Source organism: Solea senegalensis, linkage group LG1 (genome assembly GCF_019176455.1).
Source record: "Solea senegalensis isolate Sse05_10M linkage group LG1, IFAPA_SoseM_1, whole genome shotgun sequence".
NCBI lineage: Eukaryota > Metazoa > Chordata > Actinopteri > Pleuronectiformes > Soleidae > Solea > Solea senegalensis.
Window position 1 is genome coordinate 5,597,759 of NC_058021.1, and position 20,765 is coordinate 5,618,523.

Here is a 20,765-nt window from a genome sequence, read left to right on the forward strand (position 1 = left end):
AATACACACTCTTGGGGTGACCACACTAGGCTTTATTTGGACTTCATGTTTACAGCTTTGTTTTTATTCTGTGTAATTAACTACAGTACATGTGTTCAGTTGTGTTTCCTGTGTGGTGTGAGTGTGAGGCATTTTGTGTATGAAAATATGTCTCCATGTGTTTAGTTTTTTTTGCAAATCCCCTGAACAAACAACAATAACAACAACATAATATGATGTAAAAAGACGTCTCAAAACCAATCAGATGGTTATGTCCTTTTTTCTATCAGCACCTTTAATGTAAATACTGTGACTTTTTAAAGAGAGAAAGAGAGAGAGTTCTGCAAACTAAAAAAAAACTAAAAACCCAATAGAAAATAATCATACAATTGTTTCGTACACATTCAATCATCATATGCCTCTCCACTGGGATCCTGATGAGTGTCTTTGGCTGGGAGAGCTGACCATGGATTTAGAAGAAATAGAACAACTTTGTTGATATTTCAGATGGTATTGCAAACCTATGGTTTTGTTTCTGTGTGCTGCTCCTGTGTGGATTGTTGTAGCTATTGCAAAATAAATCACCATTTTAAAAACAGCTAAGTAGCCATGTCTGTGCCATACATTCATCATTCATACACATAATGATCTCAGAGGTGTGGTGATGCCTCTGTGTACACTGTACACTGAAGGAAGGCCGTTATTTCTTTCTATAGATTCTAATTCTATGGCGTAGAGCTTTACAGTTCCTCACTAGCATATCCAGCGGATAAAACGGTCAAAGAATGAGGGTTTGTTCAGTATGGCGTAGTCATCTCCTCTAAAGATGGCGGACATGTCCCCAAGTGACACCTTTTGCAGCACCTCTTCATCTGTGTCAGTTCCCATAGCGATTACTGTGGGAACACCTTCTGCTCTTCTCATGGCAGTTACACCTTCATCCAGCTGCTCACTGGCTGTGATGCCATCGGTGATGAACACAAAGGCCACCTCAGCGTTGCGGCGTGTCTTGCGTTGTCCCCCCTACAAATACAGCATGCAAAAAAAAAAGAAAGAAAAGAGAATGAAGTCAAAATCTTAAGAATCTCTTTCCTCTAACAGAAGAAAAACAACAACAAATTAGAGCTAAATACTTTGTGTACAGATCAAACTAATTGAATACGATCGGTTCAAAGTAATCCAAAAAAAACCTCCAGGCTCCCGACGTACACTTCAAGGTCAAGTGTGTAATGTTTGGTGATAATTTGGTTTGGTGATGGTATCATTCTGGTTGGTCTTTGTGAACTGAACTGAGCAAAGCTGTCAGACCTGACGAAGAAAGCACAACATAACCTAACAAATATGTAACCTGTCAAACGGGAATGCAGTTGTCCTAAGATGAGCTCAGGGAAGACAGAAAGCTCCTGTAGGGCAAAACCTCACTTGATCTTGATTTTCAGTATGAACAGAGTTTACAGTAAGCAGGAAGTGCCAGAAAAATTACCCCAGGAATAACTGGTTTGTGGCGGCTTTAATGTGAGACACTATAGTTAGAAACTTCCAGAGTAGAACCAATGATAGTAGCTTGCTTTAATTAAGTTATGGTGCTTTTCCACTATACATTTTATGACTACAATAAAACTAAAACTATAATACCACGGAAGGGGTTGTGATTCGGCTCAAGATCGCCGGCTTCCGGCAGTGCTGTTGCTATACACCAGATCCCTCTGTCCTAATGCTGGAGATTAACGCATGTTTTCAGGATTTTTTTAAAGTATTTTACCTGATCTACAGATCGCCATTGATTCCTGTGTCGTACATAGCACTCATTCCAGTGATTACACTCACTGCCAATCAGTCTGTCGTCACACTTAGTATCGGCTCAGGTCGCTTGGAACCTGGCTTTATATTTGGGTGTGGCCCCCAAAGTCTGTTGAAACACCCCTGCTGGTTGTTATCTTATGCAAACTAATCTCAGACCGATTAGTGTGTGTTTGTCATACCGGTAAAATCACGACATTGTTGACTGCATGGATGATGCCGCTGCCCAGAGCAGAAGAGGAATCCATGTAGTTGACAGCTGCCAGTGAATCTGAGATCACTGTGAGATTGTGTGTGAGTGGGAATTCCACCCTTTGTTCTGTAGGGCTGCCGTACTGCACCAGAGCCAAGCGGGCATTTCTTTCATCGGATGGGCCGTTGGCCAGGGTGAGGCGACGGGCCACATTCTCAATTAACTCTTTGGCCCGGCGGTGGTTCTCCAGTCCCATCCTCTCAGAACCATCCAACATGAACACCACGTCCACTGGCCGCTGAACACAGCTAGCCACAGCCGGCTCTGGAACAAGACACACACATACATTGAGTTTTAAATGATACAGGTGCAGTTGAAACACGGCGAGAGCCAGTAAAAGTATGATGTGACATGCTACTTCCTGTCCAGCTGCATGATGTAGTCCAAATGTTCTCAAATCACTAGTGATCTCACTAAAAATGCTCTTTCAGTTTGCTCTGCCATTTTATTATCTTGAGAAAACATCACAAGCTACATTTCATTTTATATCAAACAATGGTGCAGCAGTCAAATAACTAATATAATGCCCTAACACTTGTGGCTATAATTGCTCTGTAGTGATTTTCCATAAGTCATTCTACCAGCCAAGCCACATGCAAAAAAAAAAAAATCATACACCAATTAAGCTCACAGAATATCTCCTTCATTATCAGAGCTAAATCGAATTAACCATCCATCCATCCATCCATCTTTTACCGCTTTATCCTCCACATTAGGGTCACGTAGGGTGCTGTGCCAATCTCAGCTGACATAGGACGATAGGCTGAGTCACACCCTGGACAGGTTGCCAGTCCATCACAGGGCCACATAGAGACAAACAACCATCCACTCTCACACTTACACCTAGGGTCAATTTAGAGTGTCCAATTTGCCTAATCTCGAATTAACCAATCCTTCACTTAAACCAGCTTCTGATTCATTTTACTGAATACTGTCACAAAATCACATATTTCCCATATGTAATCACCTTTCGAGTCACTACAAATGGAAGTCATTCACAGAACAGAAAATATGTAAAAGGCCATAAACATGGATTTGTGCAAAAGAGCAAAAAAAACAAAAAACCCCAACGAACATCCCCAAAACAAAACAAAAAAAAAAAACGTTTGTGATTCAGCTAGCTCATGATTCACAGTGGGAATTAGTCTTCATCCAGCAGCCATTGTACATTATACAGGAGCAACATGAATGACTCTACAGTGGAATCTGTCCAACAAATGGATGACATCCACATTCCATGTGTTTGTCATGTGTTTTTCCACTTACGTGGAAGAAATGATATGTATCATATTTATATCCCTTTTCTGCAAGACAGCGCACCGCTTCCTTACAGAAAGTTAATCGAAAACACTTGATGAGGAGTCATGAATCCACCTCTTGATTTTGGCGCATCATATACAGCAACTACAGAGAAGGCTGCTCTGAAATGTTAGGATAGCCCCCACTTCAAATCATGCATCAGCCCAGGTGTTAACTACACCAACAGATTTACAAGAAATGCCCACTGCTGTAATAGGATCAATCTTATGTCCCACGCTAAGCTTATTAATCATTGGCATCCATATTGGCGAGGTAGCATTGTTAGCATATCAGCATTAGCAGAGTCCTATGGCTTTCTCTGGGTCTCCCATAATGTCCCCATAGACATATTTGAAGGAGTCGATGAACAGCTGGGTCCACTGCTGCCTGTCTGCTCCCCCGGCGAGTTTGGCTCTCTGGGCTGTGTATGCCATGGTTGCCACGCCAACCTCATACTGCTGCTCACTCAGGCCGTTCAGCAGGCTGGCCACACTCTCCAAAGAGGTGGGGACCAAAGAGGGGCTGCATTCTTCAGCCAGTGGCTTCCAGGGGGAAGGGGTTTGCCCCACAGTGATGCCCCCTCCTGCAACAAGTGGGCGGAATGACATTGTGGGCGGGGTCCCACTAACACGACGCATCAACACAGCCAAATAAGATGCTGAACGCATACCACTTTGCACATCAAAGCAAGACTGGTCTTGTTTGGTTCTTTTAGAAGCACACAATTTAATGTAATACTTTAATATGTAGTCATTTTAAACTCAGCTAAAGCCACACTGGATCTAATCCTATCACAGTTTAAAAGCATCAGTCTCACCCAGTTATGAATCGAGACGTGACCTCCCCTACCATCAGGGAGTGGTTTAAAGCATGAATCCAATCCAAAATACAATCTAGCAGAGAAAACTTTCAACAACATCTTGTTACACTGAGAAAACAAACCTACTGTATATGTACCTAACACTCTGTCTCACCTCCACATCAGTGTCGATTGCTCTAAAACAAGGGAAGTCAAATATGTACTGTGTTGTAGTTACATTTCAGTACCAAACGCGCGCTAGAACACGATTAGAACGTGTCACTACTTTCACTACGTCTAACGTGATTTTCGTATTCTCGTAGCAGCCTCCGCATTTACTACTTAAAGCTCAGCTTCTACTGTTCTCTATGAACACAGAATAGTTTTTTTGGACAAATGTGCCAAAAAAACACCACTTCCAGGGAAGCTCAGCTTCTCTGCATGTCAGTGGAGCAGTGGGCGGACACTGACGCTGGGCTTCTGCATGATGACTGGAGGAACTGTCTGAAAGGCGGAACCAGTTTTTGATTGACAGCGTTGAAGAACCTTTTTCTGCCTTAGTCCTGTGTGGATTTTGTGAGGGAAGTGTGTAGACAAACAGCTGGTCGTTGTGTGTTATTTGCTCAGCAATATAGCCCATTTTCATTTGTACATATACACTGTAAATAAAAGCACTATTATAGCATTTCAGTTTTACATAATTATCATTCTCATTCTAGTTGTTCATTTGCAGGATTTATGCAAGAATTCAATATATAAACTGGGCCTAAAAATGAGCTTCCCCTGTTTCAAAGACCAGCAACCACCACTGCTCCACATACCTTATTGACAAGGATTTTGTTTAAAGGATACTGGCACCTTAATAATGCTTATTATTCATGCCTATATGTTGATGCAACATATATGTGTGAACTTTGTTGAAAACACAAAGGGAAACTAATTTGATGCCTCAAATGACACCCGTTTCAAAAATCTTACCTGATTTACATGGCAAATCTGGACATATAATGACAGGATCTGAAAAAACAGACAATGACAGTGTCAGAGGATAGGGCCAAAAAGTAAAACAGCTTCTCATAGCTGGTCTGAGCAAAAATGTAATACGTATTCCAGTAAAGCCTGTACCAGGGCAGAGCACATGCTCAATCTTGTCGATGAATTCCTCTGCCACCAGGTCTGCGAAGCGTCTCATGCCCAGCACCCTGCCATCCCTCTGGCAGGCGATGCTCTTTAGACTCTCATTCTCCTCAATCTGGTCAAACATGTCCCCGATACCAATCGCACTTACGTCAACACTGGGATCACTGCTCATGCAGTGCATAAATACAAGAACTTTGGTTAGACATTTTTGAAAAGTATATATGGAAAGTGAAAACAGCACAGGAATTGCAAGCACCTGCAGAGGTAGGTGAGCAGTGAGTCATCATCTCGAGGATCAAAGCGTCCATCCGTGATGACAACTACAGTGACATTGGCTTTAGCTCTGCGGCTGTCTCTGATTAGGTTGTCGTAGGCATACTTCAGGGCCGATGGGGTCCATGTTCCTCCAGCGATCCACTCCAGACGCTTCACTGCATCCTGCATGGTGGAGAAGGCTGCGTGTGAGTGATGTGCACAACACAGAACAACTGACAACACTTGTGTAAGATCTGCTCAAATTACAATATTTTGTAGATTTGGTTTAACTGAGTTTGTCTGAGTTACTCTCTTTTTCTTTTTGTTGTCAAGACCGAAGTGCACAATGTATTTGTCCGTCTCTTACTACATTTATATTCAACCTGTCTATAAAACAAATCTTTATAAACCGGGTTTAATATGTTTTTATTTAATTCTCAAAAATGGCAAAGTAGTTACCTAAACCATTTTGCCAGCGCACTTTAGTCAGTATGAATAAATAGAGCATTTGTTGGGGACTACTTTCACCATTGTGTATTAACATGCATTTGATGCCCTACTCAATAGACATTTAAACTACAGTGCACATGCTGAGTAAGTTAACGCCCAGTGCAACAATGCATGACGCAGGGTAATTAGCTACAATAATTGTTTTTTTTGTCAACATTTGTTGACTAAAAAACATTTTTTGGTAAATGTAGGAATAAACAGTAAACCATTTATACTGTATATCTATGTAACTATGTAAATAAGTGACTGTGATGATGATGACTTCTATCTGCCCTATGGATGCAAAGTTGCCTAAACATTCAAATGTCATCTAATGTTGACGGATAAAATCAAATAAAATGATTGTATTTGTGCTTCGCATGAGACCTTGAAAGCTGTCAATGAGTCAATCTTCGGATCATTAAGTCTGATGGCCTGGAATGTCCCATTGTGACTGTACTGCACCACTCCCACTCTTGTGCCTGGTAAAACAAGATTCAAAACACGGACACATTTTCAGCTTGGCAAGGTTGTTAGTAAAACCTTTTCCTGTTGGGTGACAATGACTTTGACATTGTTTGTTTGGGTGCAACCCACAGCAACACATGCTTTACACATGCTTTAAATAAAGAAAAACATTGTGACAATGGCCCAGGCTTTGCTATGTTCCCATACCATTATACTGTATTTGTATTTTCACCTGTGTCTGACTGGGGGTCTTTGGAAAAAGATCCCAGTCTGTTGATGGTGTTGATGACAAAGTTCTTCTCCAGGGTGAAGTTGGTGAGTCCCACAGACTCTGAGCTGTCAATCACAAACACAATGTCCAGGGCTCCGCAACGTTTCTCACAGTCTGCAGACACAACACACAGCCCGCAATGAACCCACAGCCTTTCAGAGAGTGTTCTGAGACATGATTGGCAAAGCCATGCCGGATGAACTCACCACAACAACCACATGTCTCCCTGATGTAGTTCATGACGTCACATTCCTGCAGGAAAAACCGAACCCATCATTATGTTCTCTGTGTCTTTCAGATGACGTGCCAGACATCAAACAATAGTGAGAAAAAATTTTCTTACAGTGAGGCCGGGATCTCCCTCGGGACCTGGATCTCCCTATAGGGGAGGAAAACGCACAAAATGACGTGTTTGGGATTACTAGCATTTAACTGAGTACACAAGTAAAACTATAAACACATAGGCTATGTTTGGCCTTTTCTGCCTGGATGCAGCAAGCTTTTGACAGTTTGCTCCATCGGCACTATGACAGTAAGCAGGCGGGCACATGTATAGAATGTACAGCACTTACATCACGCCCAAACTCTCCTCTTGATCCTCTTGGTCCAGGTTCACCCTGAGGCCCTGGCTCACCCTATTGTGATTAACAACATTATTACAAATGAAACAATGCACACACTGCATATTTCTTCAAGCGAAGCCTAATAACAATGAGGTACATACAGCTTCTCCTGGGGTTCCTTTATTTCCAGGCTCGCCTTTTTGACCACAGTCTCCCCTGCTGCCACGAGGTCCACGATTACCCTTCTCTCCTCTCGTACCCTGCAGAAGAACACAGGAACACTTTGTCAGCCAACATGTGTCACCGCAACTAGCACCTGTAAGGGCAGTAAAGTGCGTGAGTACATTACCGGTGATCCTCTTGGTCCAGGATAGCTGAAGCCAGGTCTTCCAGTATCCCCCTAAATAAGGACAAAAAAAATGCAGCAGCAGAGGAGAAAACGACACAAGGAAAAAGCAGCCACACTGACACACAGATGCTCACCTTTGGTCCAGCCTGTCCAGGTTCTCCTCTGGGCCCAGCATCACCAGGGTCACCCCTGGTACCCTACAATACAGTGTTAAAACAATCTCAAAGGGGCACTTTAATATGAGTATGTAACTTCTGCCACTACGGGTCTCTCAGGCAATACAATGATACTCGCATTAAACGTCATTAAAAGGATACCGATTTATATGGATTGCGTTTGAAACATTCGAGCTAATGCAAGTACACCACACAACAATGTTAGAAATATGTTGAACCTACAATTTTTCCAGCCTCTCCTGGGGCCCCTGGTGCTCCTCTGGGACCTGGCAGACCATTGTCTCCCTGTTCAGAGGAGAGAGCGTTGACAGTCAAGAGTGTATGATGTCCTATTGTAGAGCATATATAAGAATTTTATAAGGACAATTCAATTCTTCCTACCTTTGTACCTTTGTTTCCGGATTCACCTGGAAGCCCTCTCAAGCCCTCGGGCCCCATTTCACCCTGAAACAACAGTAGGCAAAATAAATGACAGAAACACATCTGAATAGAAATTACGATCATGCAGAAATGTTTCACCGTTTCACTCTTGTGCATTTGTGTTTATGTAACTATACCTTTTCTCCCTTTCCTCCATCTGGCCCTTGAGCACCCTTTGTCCCATAGTCCCCTCGTCTCCCCTAAAACACAACAACAAACATAAGAAAACAATCGGCAACACAAGGACAGAGATAGACAGGGGAAAGGTCATATGTGGGTTAGGTGTTCTTACAGGCTCTCCTCTGGCTCCTGGAAGTCCAGCTGTTCCCTGTGAAATACAACACATTTGTGAGCCACTTAAGTACATACTGTACTGTGTTTGGATGTATTTCTACCAGTAGCGATGAACTGAGTCTTACTGGGTTTCCTTTCTGTCCAGGGACGCCAGGTGCTCCAGCACCTCCCTGCTCTCCCTAGAGAGGAAACACCGGTTGTTAGCCTTTTTACCTCCACCATGTTCTGGCCTATTAAAGTGTCTAAATAAAGGGACAGGCTTACTTTTGGTCCAGGCTCTCCAGGTGGGCCAAGGGGACCAGCTCTACCAGGGCGTCCAGGATCTCCCTGAAGACAGAATGCGTACAAAATTATATTACAATGATTGTTTCTGCTTTGAGTAGAGACGCGACTGCTTACCTTCTCGCCATCAGTTCCAGAGGGACCACGCTCTCCAACATCTCCTGGGTGACCATCAGGACCCTGTCAAACATTGTACAGACACCATAAATGGATCATAAAGCAAAACAATGTTTGTGCACCAATAATGCTGTACTTTTTTTTTTTGCAAATTCTTACTCTGTCGCCTGGGTCTCCTTTGCAGCCAGGAGCACCAATACGTCCAATTTTGCCCTAAAGTGCAAAAGAGAGGAAAGAAAAGTTTACGTTAAAAAAATCTTTACGTGAACAAAAATAAGACCAGAAATCCACTATTTGAGCAATTCAGAATAGTGACCACTGTGTACAGCTCTACAAATGTTGTTCGTTTAAAACGCAGATTTGTGCTGCTCTCACCTTCTGACCATCAGTCCCATCACGTCCTGGGATGCCACCCACACCCTAAACAAAAGACAAGGAACAGTTGAAACGAGAGAAATTGCAATCACATTCCAGGGTGAGGATTCACTGACAGGTTTAAGAGAAAATTAGAAAGGAAAAAAAAAGTCCCACCTTCTTCCCCTGAGATCCTAGCTCTCCCTGTGGGCAGACAAAAGGTCAAATGTCATTTCATGTACAATGCATTAGTACTTATTAATACTTACTTATTAGTACTCAACAATCAGCGCCTCACCTTCTCGCCTTTGAAACCTCTTTCTCCCTATAATGTAAAAAAGAACAACATTAATAAAGCCACAAACAAAATGAATGTTTCGTACTCTGCCGTGAATATCGGGTACATATGACAGTATGGCATCTTACTTTTGTACCGGGCTGACCGATGGGACCCTCAATACCGGGGTCTCCTGGGCGACCTCTTTCTCCTTTCAGACCTGGATCCCCGTTGTCACCTTTAGCTCCCTGCATTCAAAGAGGGCAATGGAGAGACTGTCACTGAGAATGAGAGTGACTGGTGGTGGTTTGTGAAATCTATAGTAGTTAATGCTTTTTCCTTGAACATGAATTACAGAGGATGTGACTGTCAAAACAGAAATAAAACAAATGACAAGGCAGATACTGTACAGTATAATAGATACAGTATATTATGCACATGTGCATAGCAGAAGACATATAGTACACATAAGGGGAGGGGGGGAATCAATATATGATTATGTGTATTTGATTTATTGGCAGTTCCATTATCAGTATTATCTGAAATACAGATATTTTTCCACTTTAAATTTAAGCATGTTAACTTGAGGTCCTTTTTTTTTTAAGAGGCTGTATTCAAGCATTCTATTTTATTTTTCTTACATCACAAGCTCAGCGAACACTGAGTAGGCATATCTAATACGCTTTGTCTTCTTCTCGGCTAAATGTAGCAATGAATTTAAAAAGCCTTCTGTTTGTTACGTTTTCGCCTCCAATTTAGATTTGACTGACGGACTTGCGATGTGAAGTGGTTTGAAGAATTGTGCAGAATCACAGTAAATCATAAGTGCAATATAAATCCAATTGTCTAGTACATATGCTTTTACATGATAAGAAAAGAAAATACAAGATTAAGTGGCCATCAAATACATATATGGATATTATCTAGACATATTATATGGAAGAGGATTATGGCCAAATGTAAAAAAAAAGAAAGGAAAACAGCCTGACTTCTGAGATTAAAGCCACAATTCTGACTTATTTTTCCTCAGAATTCTGACTTTTTAATTTTTTAAATTTTGTTTCCAAAAAAATTCATATGTGGCCTTAATCCTCTTCCATAATATTGAAATAAAGGGTATGCATTTGTGTTGTATCTATAAATATGAATTTCCATCTGATGCTATTCTTTCCTCCACCCACTCCCTGTTAACCATCCCCAAAACCTCCACCTGAGATTTGAAATACGCGCTAAATTAAGTGGCAACCTCTTGAAACCAACTGTAAACCACACACATACTGAATGAAATAGATCCATGTTTACAATGAACTCACTTTTTGTCCTCTGTGGCCTTTTGGACCAGGAGGCCCTGGTGTCTCCAGACAGGACACTTTGTAGCACTGTGGAATAAGTAATGAGGAGACACATCCGGTGATGATGCGATACAAAACATTTGACATTTCGGATTATTTGGTCTCTGTCTCCTCTTACCTCTACATACGCCAAATGTTTCTGTGAAGACACAACAAAAAGACAACATGTGAAAACATGATCATCATATTTCACGTATCCCTGTGGGTCTCTGTATGTGTGTCTGTGTCTTACCATTGTACTAATGATGCGGTCAATGGTGTCAGTCTGTATGACGGCTCTTCCCTGGCTCAGATCCACAGCCATGAAGTCCCTCCTGTAGACCATCGCTGGAGAATTGGCGATCTCCCGCAGACCTGTCTCGTCAATGTTCTTGGATGCTGCAACCACAAATATGCGGATGCCTTCATCCCGAGCTCTCTCCGCTGCCACCTTGATGCCCCCACATGGGTTTCCTGTCACATGACCATCGGTGATGACCACAGCAAACCGTAGGGCCCTGGGGGACGAGGGTGAACGCAGCATTTCCTGGGTCATGTTGGCAAGAGCACAGTCGATGAAGGTGCCTTTACCCAGGTATCGGATTCCTCTAACACCCTGCAAACAGTGGGAAGTTTGACTTGTCATCAAGGCCAAAAAGGCATTTCATTAACAGGGAATGTGCATATTTGTTTAATAGAAAAAGAACACAAAAGGAGGACTAACGCCACTCTCGTATCCGTTTAAAAGAACTGTATGTAAGAAATGTACTGTATTCAGTGAGAAGAGAGGCAGAAAGTTACATTATTCATTTGAAGAGGATGTGGAGGGGTTTGATTAATTCTCACCGAAGAATATTTATAAAACATAGTTTGCTACTGCAAAAAAGGAACAATGAACCTAGAAAACACAGAGACAGTTGTGTTTAACACACACACCTCCCTATTATATTGCACATTCTTATAGCCTCTGTATATACTGTACATTTAGACATGGTAATGGAAAAAAAAGCAGCCTGAAATGCGCTGTGTTCTGGACACCAAACATAAGCATTTTTATTCGGATGCAATAAATAGCCAAACATTCAATCGTGAGTTGTCTGACTGAAATTAGGTTTCCTTTGTGAAACAATAGTCTGAATTGTGATTTGTCGGCGAGTATTGTTTGTGTCTGCATTTCATTTTGATAAAAACACCACTGATAATCCCTGGGATTAGTGATGTCCTAATGTCTGTGAAGGTTCTCAGTCGTCCAGGACTTAGTCGTCTTCAGGAGTTTGGTTACAGGCAACTGGACACGTTTGAAATGAGCTGAAGACATTTCACCTCTCCCTCAATTGGAGGACAAAGTGGTAGAAAATCCAAGAGGCTTCTTCAGTTCTCACTAACTGGTGTAGGCAGGTATTTGACTGGCAGGGATGCTTGTCAAGTGAAATGTTCTGTTATTATTTATAATAATATAATAAAAATTTATTATAATATAACCTGTTTAAATTGGTGAAGGTTTTACGTTTCACCTAACCTGTTATTCTGCGTGTGGGTGCAATGCTATTTGAATTGCACTGCATGACCTACATTGCTCTGTTGGTACCACAGAGTTCTGGCCTTAGGATGAAAATGAATAGGGTCAGGGATATCATATCTCTTGAAAATGAGGACAAGTGTGGTCATGTTCCCGAAATGAAAGTCTTTACAACACATACATTTGGTACAACAAAGGGGTATTGGGTGGCCACAAGCCAGCAACACTCATTTGTATGAAGAAAGGGGGTTTTCGGTCAAGAGGATCAGGAAAAAAGAGCACCTCTGTAGTTTGAACAAACCATTGAGAACTTGTAATGGAAAATAACACTTATACTTATATTGCTTGTTTCACCATATGGGCTTGTGTTGCTTAGTTACACCATATGACTAAACACTCGTTACCCTTTGACTTTAAACATTTGTTCACCTTTAATATCCTATATATCCTCATCAGATTATAAAGATTATAGATTATAAAATTCTAACACAATATTCCATCACGATATCGCAACAAAGATATTCATGACGATATTTCACAGAAGTAAAAGTGCTTGTTTTGATATGGAAGGATGTATACTTGACAATGATAAAATATTTTAATGTTAAAAACAGAAACAAATCTAAAATTAAGTGAATAAAAACACAAAACAAGCTTATATACACAGTATGTATATACATATATGTATATGTACACACACATACATACATATATGTGTGTGTATATATATGTACATACATACACACATTATGTACGTATGATACATATACTTTACATCTCTGTGTGTGTGTGTAATTTAATTTCGTATCATTACTAGTATTAAAAATACTGTTAGCAAATATAAAGTATTTTATATATCTCGGCCCATGTTTTCATGATTTACTTCCATATAAAAACATTTGTATTTGTAGAATACATACCATACGAGGGTTTATTTTGTGGACACTGCCATCTTGGGCGGAACTGTTTCTACAGCAGCCTGTTTTTCATTTTGCATTTGTATTTTGAAATGGGAGCTTTCATCCAAGAAGAAAAACTGGTGCGCTAAAAGGGCGGGGTGAGCAGAGGGGTCAGCAGAGGGGTCCTCCATTTGTTGTACTCTGAATTCTCACCATTAGATGTCACTGTTCTCAGTAGTTCTGGACCTTACAGGCCAAAGTTACTTTTTTAACACTTGGTAAAGAAGCTGCATGCACACATACTTTCACGTGACATGCATGCCATGGTGTGCGTCACGCACCGTGATGAAATCGGTCTTGGATCCGATGCGACTGAACACTTGTTGTTTCATGGAGAAGTGCAGTCCACCGATGTTCCAGTTGATCCGCACCGCATCTCTGAGTTCAGCATCATCCAAACGCTGCACAAACTCTTCAGTGAATTTCTACAGGAACAAAATGCAAAGATGAAAGTGTGCAACAAGGCAAACGCAGCCAATCGTTCAGGAACAGCATCGACAGCATAAAATGGGATGTCCGTGTTGATTTAAATTATTATTTTTTTTTTAAATTGCAGATATACAAGGAACCTTGATGCTCTCCACCAGAGATCCAGGGGGCGACTCCTGCAGGGCGATAGTCTCAGATGTGTCAATGGTGAAGTACACGTCGATGGGACATTCATTCTTCTCTGTAAAGCACACAGACACACAGAATGCATGTAAAGCCTCAACCACTAAAAAAGACAACAAGATATGCTGTAGCATTGAAGCTGTGTTAACACATGGACTCAACTGTTGCACTCTGTCATCTGTCCGTGAGTCAGGGCTCCAAAAAGAAGACAGAGCCCGATGACCTCTAAACCCAGCATCTTCTTCTTCTTCTTCTCCTGTCTGATATATGAGGGAACAGGTCACATGTTTCAGCCAGCAGTCTTTTTGGTCTCTTTTTTCTTTCCAAAGTAATGGAAATAAGAGTGAATAAAAAAGAATGTGGAGGGAAAAGGAATAAAGATGAGCCCAAGCCAAGAGACAACAATAACCTTTCAACTTACAACATCCAAACGGTATGGAGTAGTGTTTCCACATCAATTCACGGACAGTATGACTAATTATCAGCATGATTGATGACCAACAATTGAACTTTTTTCTTTTATAGTATTATATAGCATTCATGTTTCGGTTAGTGCAGGACTGGATCATCAAACTACCTGGTAACCTTCCGTCTCTAGGGAGGGAACTCTCCAAACTGTAGCTGCATAACTGGTAAAACCACTGAGACATGGCATATTGTACTTCTTCTTGTGTACACTGTGTCTGCATCCTGGGGTGAGGTTTTGACAAACGTGTAGAACAATGAATTTATACTTTCAACCTGATTTCCTGTCAGTGATTTTGGTGATTTTGGGACATTTCTCAGAGGCAGAAAGTGCCATTATTCATTTTTATAACAGTATTATAGTATTATTATTCATATATATGACACTATTACAGTCACATGAGTGAACCATTTCTGTTTTTTTCTCCCTTCTTTCCCTCCTCTCCTACTCCTTAAAACTTGCATGCCGAGTCAAGAAATCAAAGAGAAAAAGCAAAGAAAGTGGGGAAAAAACTGAACGATGCGACTGAAAACTACTTATCCATTCATCAAGATTGAACATGAACAAATAATGTCTACTGACTGCTGCCAAGAGAACAAAATGGCCACCACAATTATGTAATAGGTTTGAAGCCATCACGAGTCAACGATACTCGGTTAACATAATGAAACATAACATTAAAGCATTTTTTCTAGAATATAAAGTGCGTTACAAATAAAATGTATTATTATTATTATTATTATCATTATTATTATTAATAATAATGATAATAATGATAATAACATTTATGTCATTATATATTATAATGATATAATGACATGCTAACATTATATATTATTCAACCAGGACACAATTTAGCACTGCGGTCACAACCTGTGGATGTTCAACTAGATTTTCTATCAGATCCACTTCATCTAAAAAGGCCTAACTTAACTCATCATAATAAAGTACGTCATCCTTTCAAGCCATGGAAAAGTTTTGCATATTTCCTTTATTGAGGAAGCCTCAACAGTGCAGCCTGAGCAGAGTGTACAAGGTGATACTCTGCTGCCCCCTGGAGGATTTACTCTACGACCTCACTGTACGACCCGGTTTAGATGTCACGGTAGGATTAAAACATGGATGCTTGTAATTTTGGGGGGTTTGACTTGGACCATGTATCACTTTAGTTGCACACATTCAACAACAAACTAATTACAATGGCCAGTGGTGTGGAGCTCGACTGACTATGAGGGAACTGAAGGACTTTGATGACTGTCCTCACACCAAAATTACACTGTATGACACCATCAGTCACATGTCACTGAACATAACCCAAACTGTTGCCAGTTACAACACACATCTCTCTCTGCTGTGGCTCCCTCTAGCGGACAGACACCTGAAGACCGCGGAGGAGTCGCTCTTGCAAATGCCCACTTCTCTGAGACAGAGAGGCATAGTTCACGGCGCATAAAAAAAAGGAATTAAATAAATAAATGTTTCATAATAACAGTAATGAAGAAGAAAAAAAAAATAACTGCACCGGTAAATACCAGGTAAGGTGTGCTGAGGTAAAAGCACCAGTAAAAGTGCGCACACTCTCAGCTTTGCGTCAAAAGCAAGTCGTTGGATGAGAAGTCAAAGGCATCAATACAGAGAATGAGAATAAAATCTGGGTCATGCAAAAAAAAGGAAGACCGAGAGAGAGAGAGAGCGAAAGGCGGACGGAGTATGCAGAGAAACAGAGAGGACGACAAACCGAGCGCAGCACAAGGCTGTGCGTAAAAGTGCTACAACATACCCAAACTCTTTCCAACTGCTTCAAAACGTCGTGAGTGCCTGGTGTTCTGCTGATTATCTCATCTCAGCAGGCGGGAAAACCGATGAAGAAGTGGGACACTGGAAGAGAGAAGGGGGGATAAAGCCGTGGATGCGCTGCGTTCACTTCACGCAGAGGAGCGGATCGTTCGCTCTCCTGTCCCGGTCCAGCCCCAGCAGCAGGCTCTGATCCCTCCTCCTGTGCGCGCACGGCGCACCCCAATGTCCACTACTGGCCGCTTGGAGGCGCCGCAGCTCCGCAGGAACCCGTGTGCGTGCGCGCGCGCCGCTGTGTTGCAGCCATGCACCAATAAAAAACGATGCCAAAGCGGAGCTAGAGTTTTTGAGTTAGCCCCACGCCCCAGAGACGCCTGAAACTCCAGCAATAGATTGTAATGTCTGCTTATCATTAGGGAATGTGATAATGTATGGATCACGTGGCTCCTCAGGGGAAACATGTGACACAGCAGAGTCACTCTGAGCTTTCATGTTCTTTTTGGAGTTTTGGAGGTTAGTGTCCATCATCAGGTGAGTCTGAGTAAAACAGAACAGGATAAAGAGCAGACACACACACACACAAAAGACCCTTGCTTGAGTCTGGTGCTCTGGTTGCAATTAGTTTGTCAGTGAGGGTTTACACTCGGTGTAAACACTGACAGTGTGTCCATGAGTCTTCTCTCACCATGTTTACATGCATGTAGGTGCCTCAGCTGCCCCTCTGCCTATTTGTATGTGTTCAGCTCTTCATGGACGCAGTGGGAGGTCTCCCTTTACGAGGATTTTACCATGCCTGTGCACATCTGCCCTTACATTTACACTTCAGGGTGGAAAGTAATGTTTTACTCCGTACTGCTGTTGATGTTTGTGTGACGCTCGCTGCTGCTCCAGGTGCCTGATGTGGCCCACAGAGCAGTCAGTGCATCCACCAGTAACACTGCCACTAATGAATAGTCCAGCCCAGAAACACAGGAGGCAAATGTCAGGAACTGGCTTTTTCATCCAAGTCTTACATCCGGTACACGATAAGGCTACTTGACGGCGGATGGAGATTATAGGGGTCTTTGAGGGTTAAACCCTTGTGGCAGATGCTGACACGCACGACCAAACCTTTACCAGAGATCACGCAGAGGAAAGTTTCCAACAAAAGTGATGGACTCCACAGTCGTTGCAGGAACGAGCCTCAAAATGCTGCTACCTCTGCTTTGTGACTTAACTTTGAATCTAAATGTAGTTGGAGATGAAACAGCTTTGTGCCAAGGGAACCAAAGTGTGTGTGTGTGTGTGTGTGTGTGTGTGCTGAGAAAAGAAAAGAAGAGGAGGCCAGCTGTTGGCCAGAAATATTACTGTGCATCTCTCCTCTCTGTCCTTCCTGGCTCCTGACGGCTTTTTCCTTAAAAAGAGTGTGTGTGTGTGATGGGGAGATGTGGAGGTGGAGGGAGCAAGTGGAGGGGTTCTGGTCTCTCTTAAACTGTGACTCATATAGTAAGAATTACCTCCCTCCCAAATAGGAGTAAGACAGTCTCTCTCTCCCCCTTCTGTGTTTCTCACACACACACACAGACTTTCTCTCACTCTTTAAGTTTTTCCCCTTGCTTCTTTCACATGGACTGAAAAGAGGGTTTCACTAGGGAGGGATTTCTACACAATCAGTTCCAGAATCATATCTCGATGCTGCCAACATCGCTGCAACTTTTCCTCACAGCCTAACCACAGACAATGCACAAAAAAACTTTCCGGTCAGTTTCACGAGCAAACACACACACACACACACACAAAGAAGCGGTCTGTGCTCTGTGAACGCAAAAACCCAGCATGCCAGTCCAAATGCAAATGGCCACATCCGCTTTTGTCAGACAGCAGATACATGTTCATGCTTCTCTGCAGCATACACAGAGTTACAGAGACGTGTTACTTCCAGGTGTTCTCGTCACAATTCTAGACCTGAGAACAAATGAGCAGGATATTACATTAAAGTTATGATAAGCTACCATTAACTCGCCTTTTCCCAGCTTCTTTTTGGAGTCAATATTCCCCCCCTCCTTTCTGTGCCAGATGTGCTCTGTGTTCAGACAAGGCAGCTGGGAGTCATTACCATCATGCATCCTGAGCACACACATAGGGTCGAGCACTCAAATGGTCAATCCCAGTGTGCGAAACTTACAGCATGAACTAACCAGTGAATTTCTGTGGAAGTGCTGTGCTGAGCAGTCAGAGGTCTGAACTTTGAAGCTTCAGAAAACATGAGGAAGGAGGAAGCCGCGTCGCGAGCCAAGATACATTTCTGAGGAACAGTCTCCACTTAAAACACACACACACAGACAAAAAGCCTCATGCACACAGATCCCATAGATGTGCAGATACACCCCTGTATATCAGCCAAGGGAAAAGTGCATCATCATGCATATGGGCACACTTAAACAAACCTCAAAAAGGAAGAAACATATCACAAAGCTGCAGCCAGACAAACAGGCCTGCAAGCACACAGCCGGTGTCAAAACAGTGGCTCGCAGTCTGGACAACTGGAAAAAAAAACTGCCATCAGGAAAAAGGTTCTGAGAGAGTTCCTCCAAAATTCAGTTCAAGTGAAATTCAGTCAGAGTGTGAAGTCTCTAATATAAAACATCTGTCTCTCACTGAGCCATCAGATTTAACAATTGCATGTCCGTGAACTGTTTATAATTCTCACACATCCACCAGTGAGGAGAAAAATGCAATAAAAAGATGTTTGTAGTGATAAACGTTTAACCCCAAAGGAGAAATTCTTTCTTTCTTCTCTCTGCTATCTTCAACCGTGAGGTCAAAGATCAGACTCAGGTAAAGGTTGGGAGTTGCTAAAAGGTGCTTTAGCAGGCAGAGACTTGCTTTCACTTGGCACAACCTTCACTTTTCACAGAAAAAAAAGTTTGCGTTTAAAAAGAGGATTTGGTTAAAAATATTGCAGGTAATGTGACTGAAACACACCAAAGCACAACAAAACAAGGGCTGGAAACAATGACGGCAAATGTTTAAAAGAGCAATTATATTGGTGTGTAAACACTAAACCATGTCATAAAGGACAAAGTGTCCAGGTTAAATATGACCTACAGCAGCTTGTGGGACATGAAATGAAAAGGCAGATCGACTCAGATGAACTACTGAAGTAAAGTAAAGAACATTGAGCTCTTTCATGACAATAATGTGTTTAAGACTCACCAGTTGCAAATGACAAAGCACCATATGACACCAATGTTTTGCAATAGTGATAAAAAAGGTCCAGCAGTGAATGGAAAAGTTTGAAAAGCTATCTAAAAATCTATTTTTTTATTTTCCAAAAATATTCCTACGTACATATATATATATATATATATATATATATATATATATATATACATACATATAAATACTGTATATATATATATATATATATATATATATATGTATACTTCCTCACATTCAAACCATTGTCAAAAGAGTTTACACAATGCGGATTAAACCCTCTGTTTAACCCCCATTAAAGTGATGTCACCTGGCAACACTTCCACACTGCACACAGGAAGTGATTTTGTTTTACAGCAGCATTAAAGCGAGATGGCTGCACACAGGTTAGAGTTTGACTGAAAACACAGAGATAAAAAGTATATTCTACTGATAAAAAACCCCCCAGCCGTTCAGAAGTGTGACCGAATAAATCTTTGTGTCTCCGCCCGTCTCGGCTCTGCTGCTGTATACACACGAATGCTCCCTTAGTCAGGTCTGATAGTATTGCTTGACAGAGATTTGATTTAATGATGGCTTAGAGCAGTGGTCTCAAACTCGAGAAAATCTCAAACAGATTCAGTTTGCATCATAAATACGTTTCTTTCATATCAAAACAAATGCTTTTATTTTGAAATCCTCCGATGCAATCGAATGTTATCTGTAAAGCGCTTTAAAACAATCACAGTGGACCAAAGTGCTGCACAGAATCATAGATTATTGACAGAATAAATAAAGGACATAAAAGCTCATATTATTATATCCTTTGAAGCTCATATCGCCCACCCCTACCCAACAGTTGCTTTTTCCTAAAAAAAGCAACCCTAACCATCTCATCCGCCTTCCCCTGGTACATGCATTTTTTTTTTTTTTTTTACTGAATTGCTTAAAATCCAGTTAATGAATGCATTATCACAAAAATGAAAAATGTCAGTCAGCTGTGGAGCAGACAGGTTTGTAAATACATCGTAATTGGCTCGCTCTGCATCGATCAAAGTGCCATCTGCATGCTCAGAAGACAACACCAGAGCTTATGCTAGCTTGCTAAATCCAATGAGAGACAGTTGCAGCAACGCTATGGCAGAAAAGGAGCCAACAACAGGTGTTGATCGCAAACGAAAGACGTTTTTTTTTTTGGGAAAAGCGACTGCCAAGAAAAAGGATGATGCACTGCTTACCCCGTTTCTACTGGACCTGTAGGTTCACTTCACGACTGTGAACTTTTGAGAGTATTTGTTGTTTTTCGTGCTCATGAATCCGTG

General features: G+C 41.7%; 1 protein-coding gene across 2 annotated transcripts; it reads right to left on the reverse strand.

Annotated features, from left to right (window-relative positions):
- Positions 1-11: 11 nt before the first annotated feature.
- Positions 12-16,442, reverse strand: LOC122782414 (collagen alpha-2(VI) chain-like). 2 transcript variants are annotated; one of them, XM_044046731.1, is made up of 32 exons: positions 16,253-16,440; positions 14,169-14,266; positions 13,964-14,064; positions 13,676-13,819; positions 11,170-11,532; positions 11,056-11,076; positions 10,899-10,964; positions 9,735-9,833; positions 9,607-9,633; positions 9,486-9,512; positions 9,330-9,374; positions 9,114-9,167; positions 8,955-9,017; positions 8,820-8,882; positions 8,681-8,734; positions 8,554-8,589; positions 8,399-8,461; positions 8,223-8,285; positions 8,064-8,126; positions 7,800-7,862; positions 7,666-7,716; positions 7,478-7,576; positions 7,326-7,388; positions 7,097-7,132; positions 6,960-7,005; positions 6,715-6,867; positions 6,402-6,496; positions 5,527-5,708; positions 5,256-5,434; positions 5,109-5,147; positions 1,962-2,296; positions 12-1,002 (listed from the first exon to the last, which is right to left on the reverse strand). In XM_044046731.1, exons 2-32 carry the CDS (start codon positions 14,242-14,244, stop codon positions 733-735), a joined length of 3,039 nt encoding a protein of 1,012 aa, XP_043902666.1. In that variant the 5' UTR covers positions 14,245-14,266; positions 16,253-16,440; the 3' UTR covers positions 12-732. The 2 variants fall into 2 exon arrangements, with proteins under 2 accessions (XP_043902666.1, XP_043902674.1); XM_044046739.1 differs by lacking the exons at positions 12-1,002; positions 1,962-2,296 and adding an exon at positions 2,458-3,914 and having other exon boundaries at positions 16,253-16,442.
- Between the last annotated feature and the right edge of the window lie 4,323 nt (positions 16,443-20,765).

Excerpts from the sequence above, each read along its gene's own strand:
- LOC122782414 (XM_044046731.1), bottom strand. The coding sequence starts at position 14,244 with ATGCTGGGTTTAGAGGTCATCGGGCTCTGTCTTCTTTTTGGAGCCCTG. Across the intron at positions 7,389-7,477 it reads AAGGAACCCCAGGAGAAGCT|GGTGAGCCAGGGCCTCAGGG; the intron begins GTATGTACCTCA and ends TAATCACAATAG. Across the intron at positions 5,148-5,255 it reads TGAGCATGTGCTCTGCCCTG|ATCCTGTCATTATATGTCCA; the intron begins GTACAGGCTTTA and ends CTGTTTTTTCAG.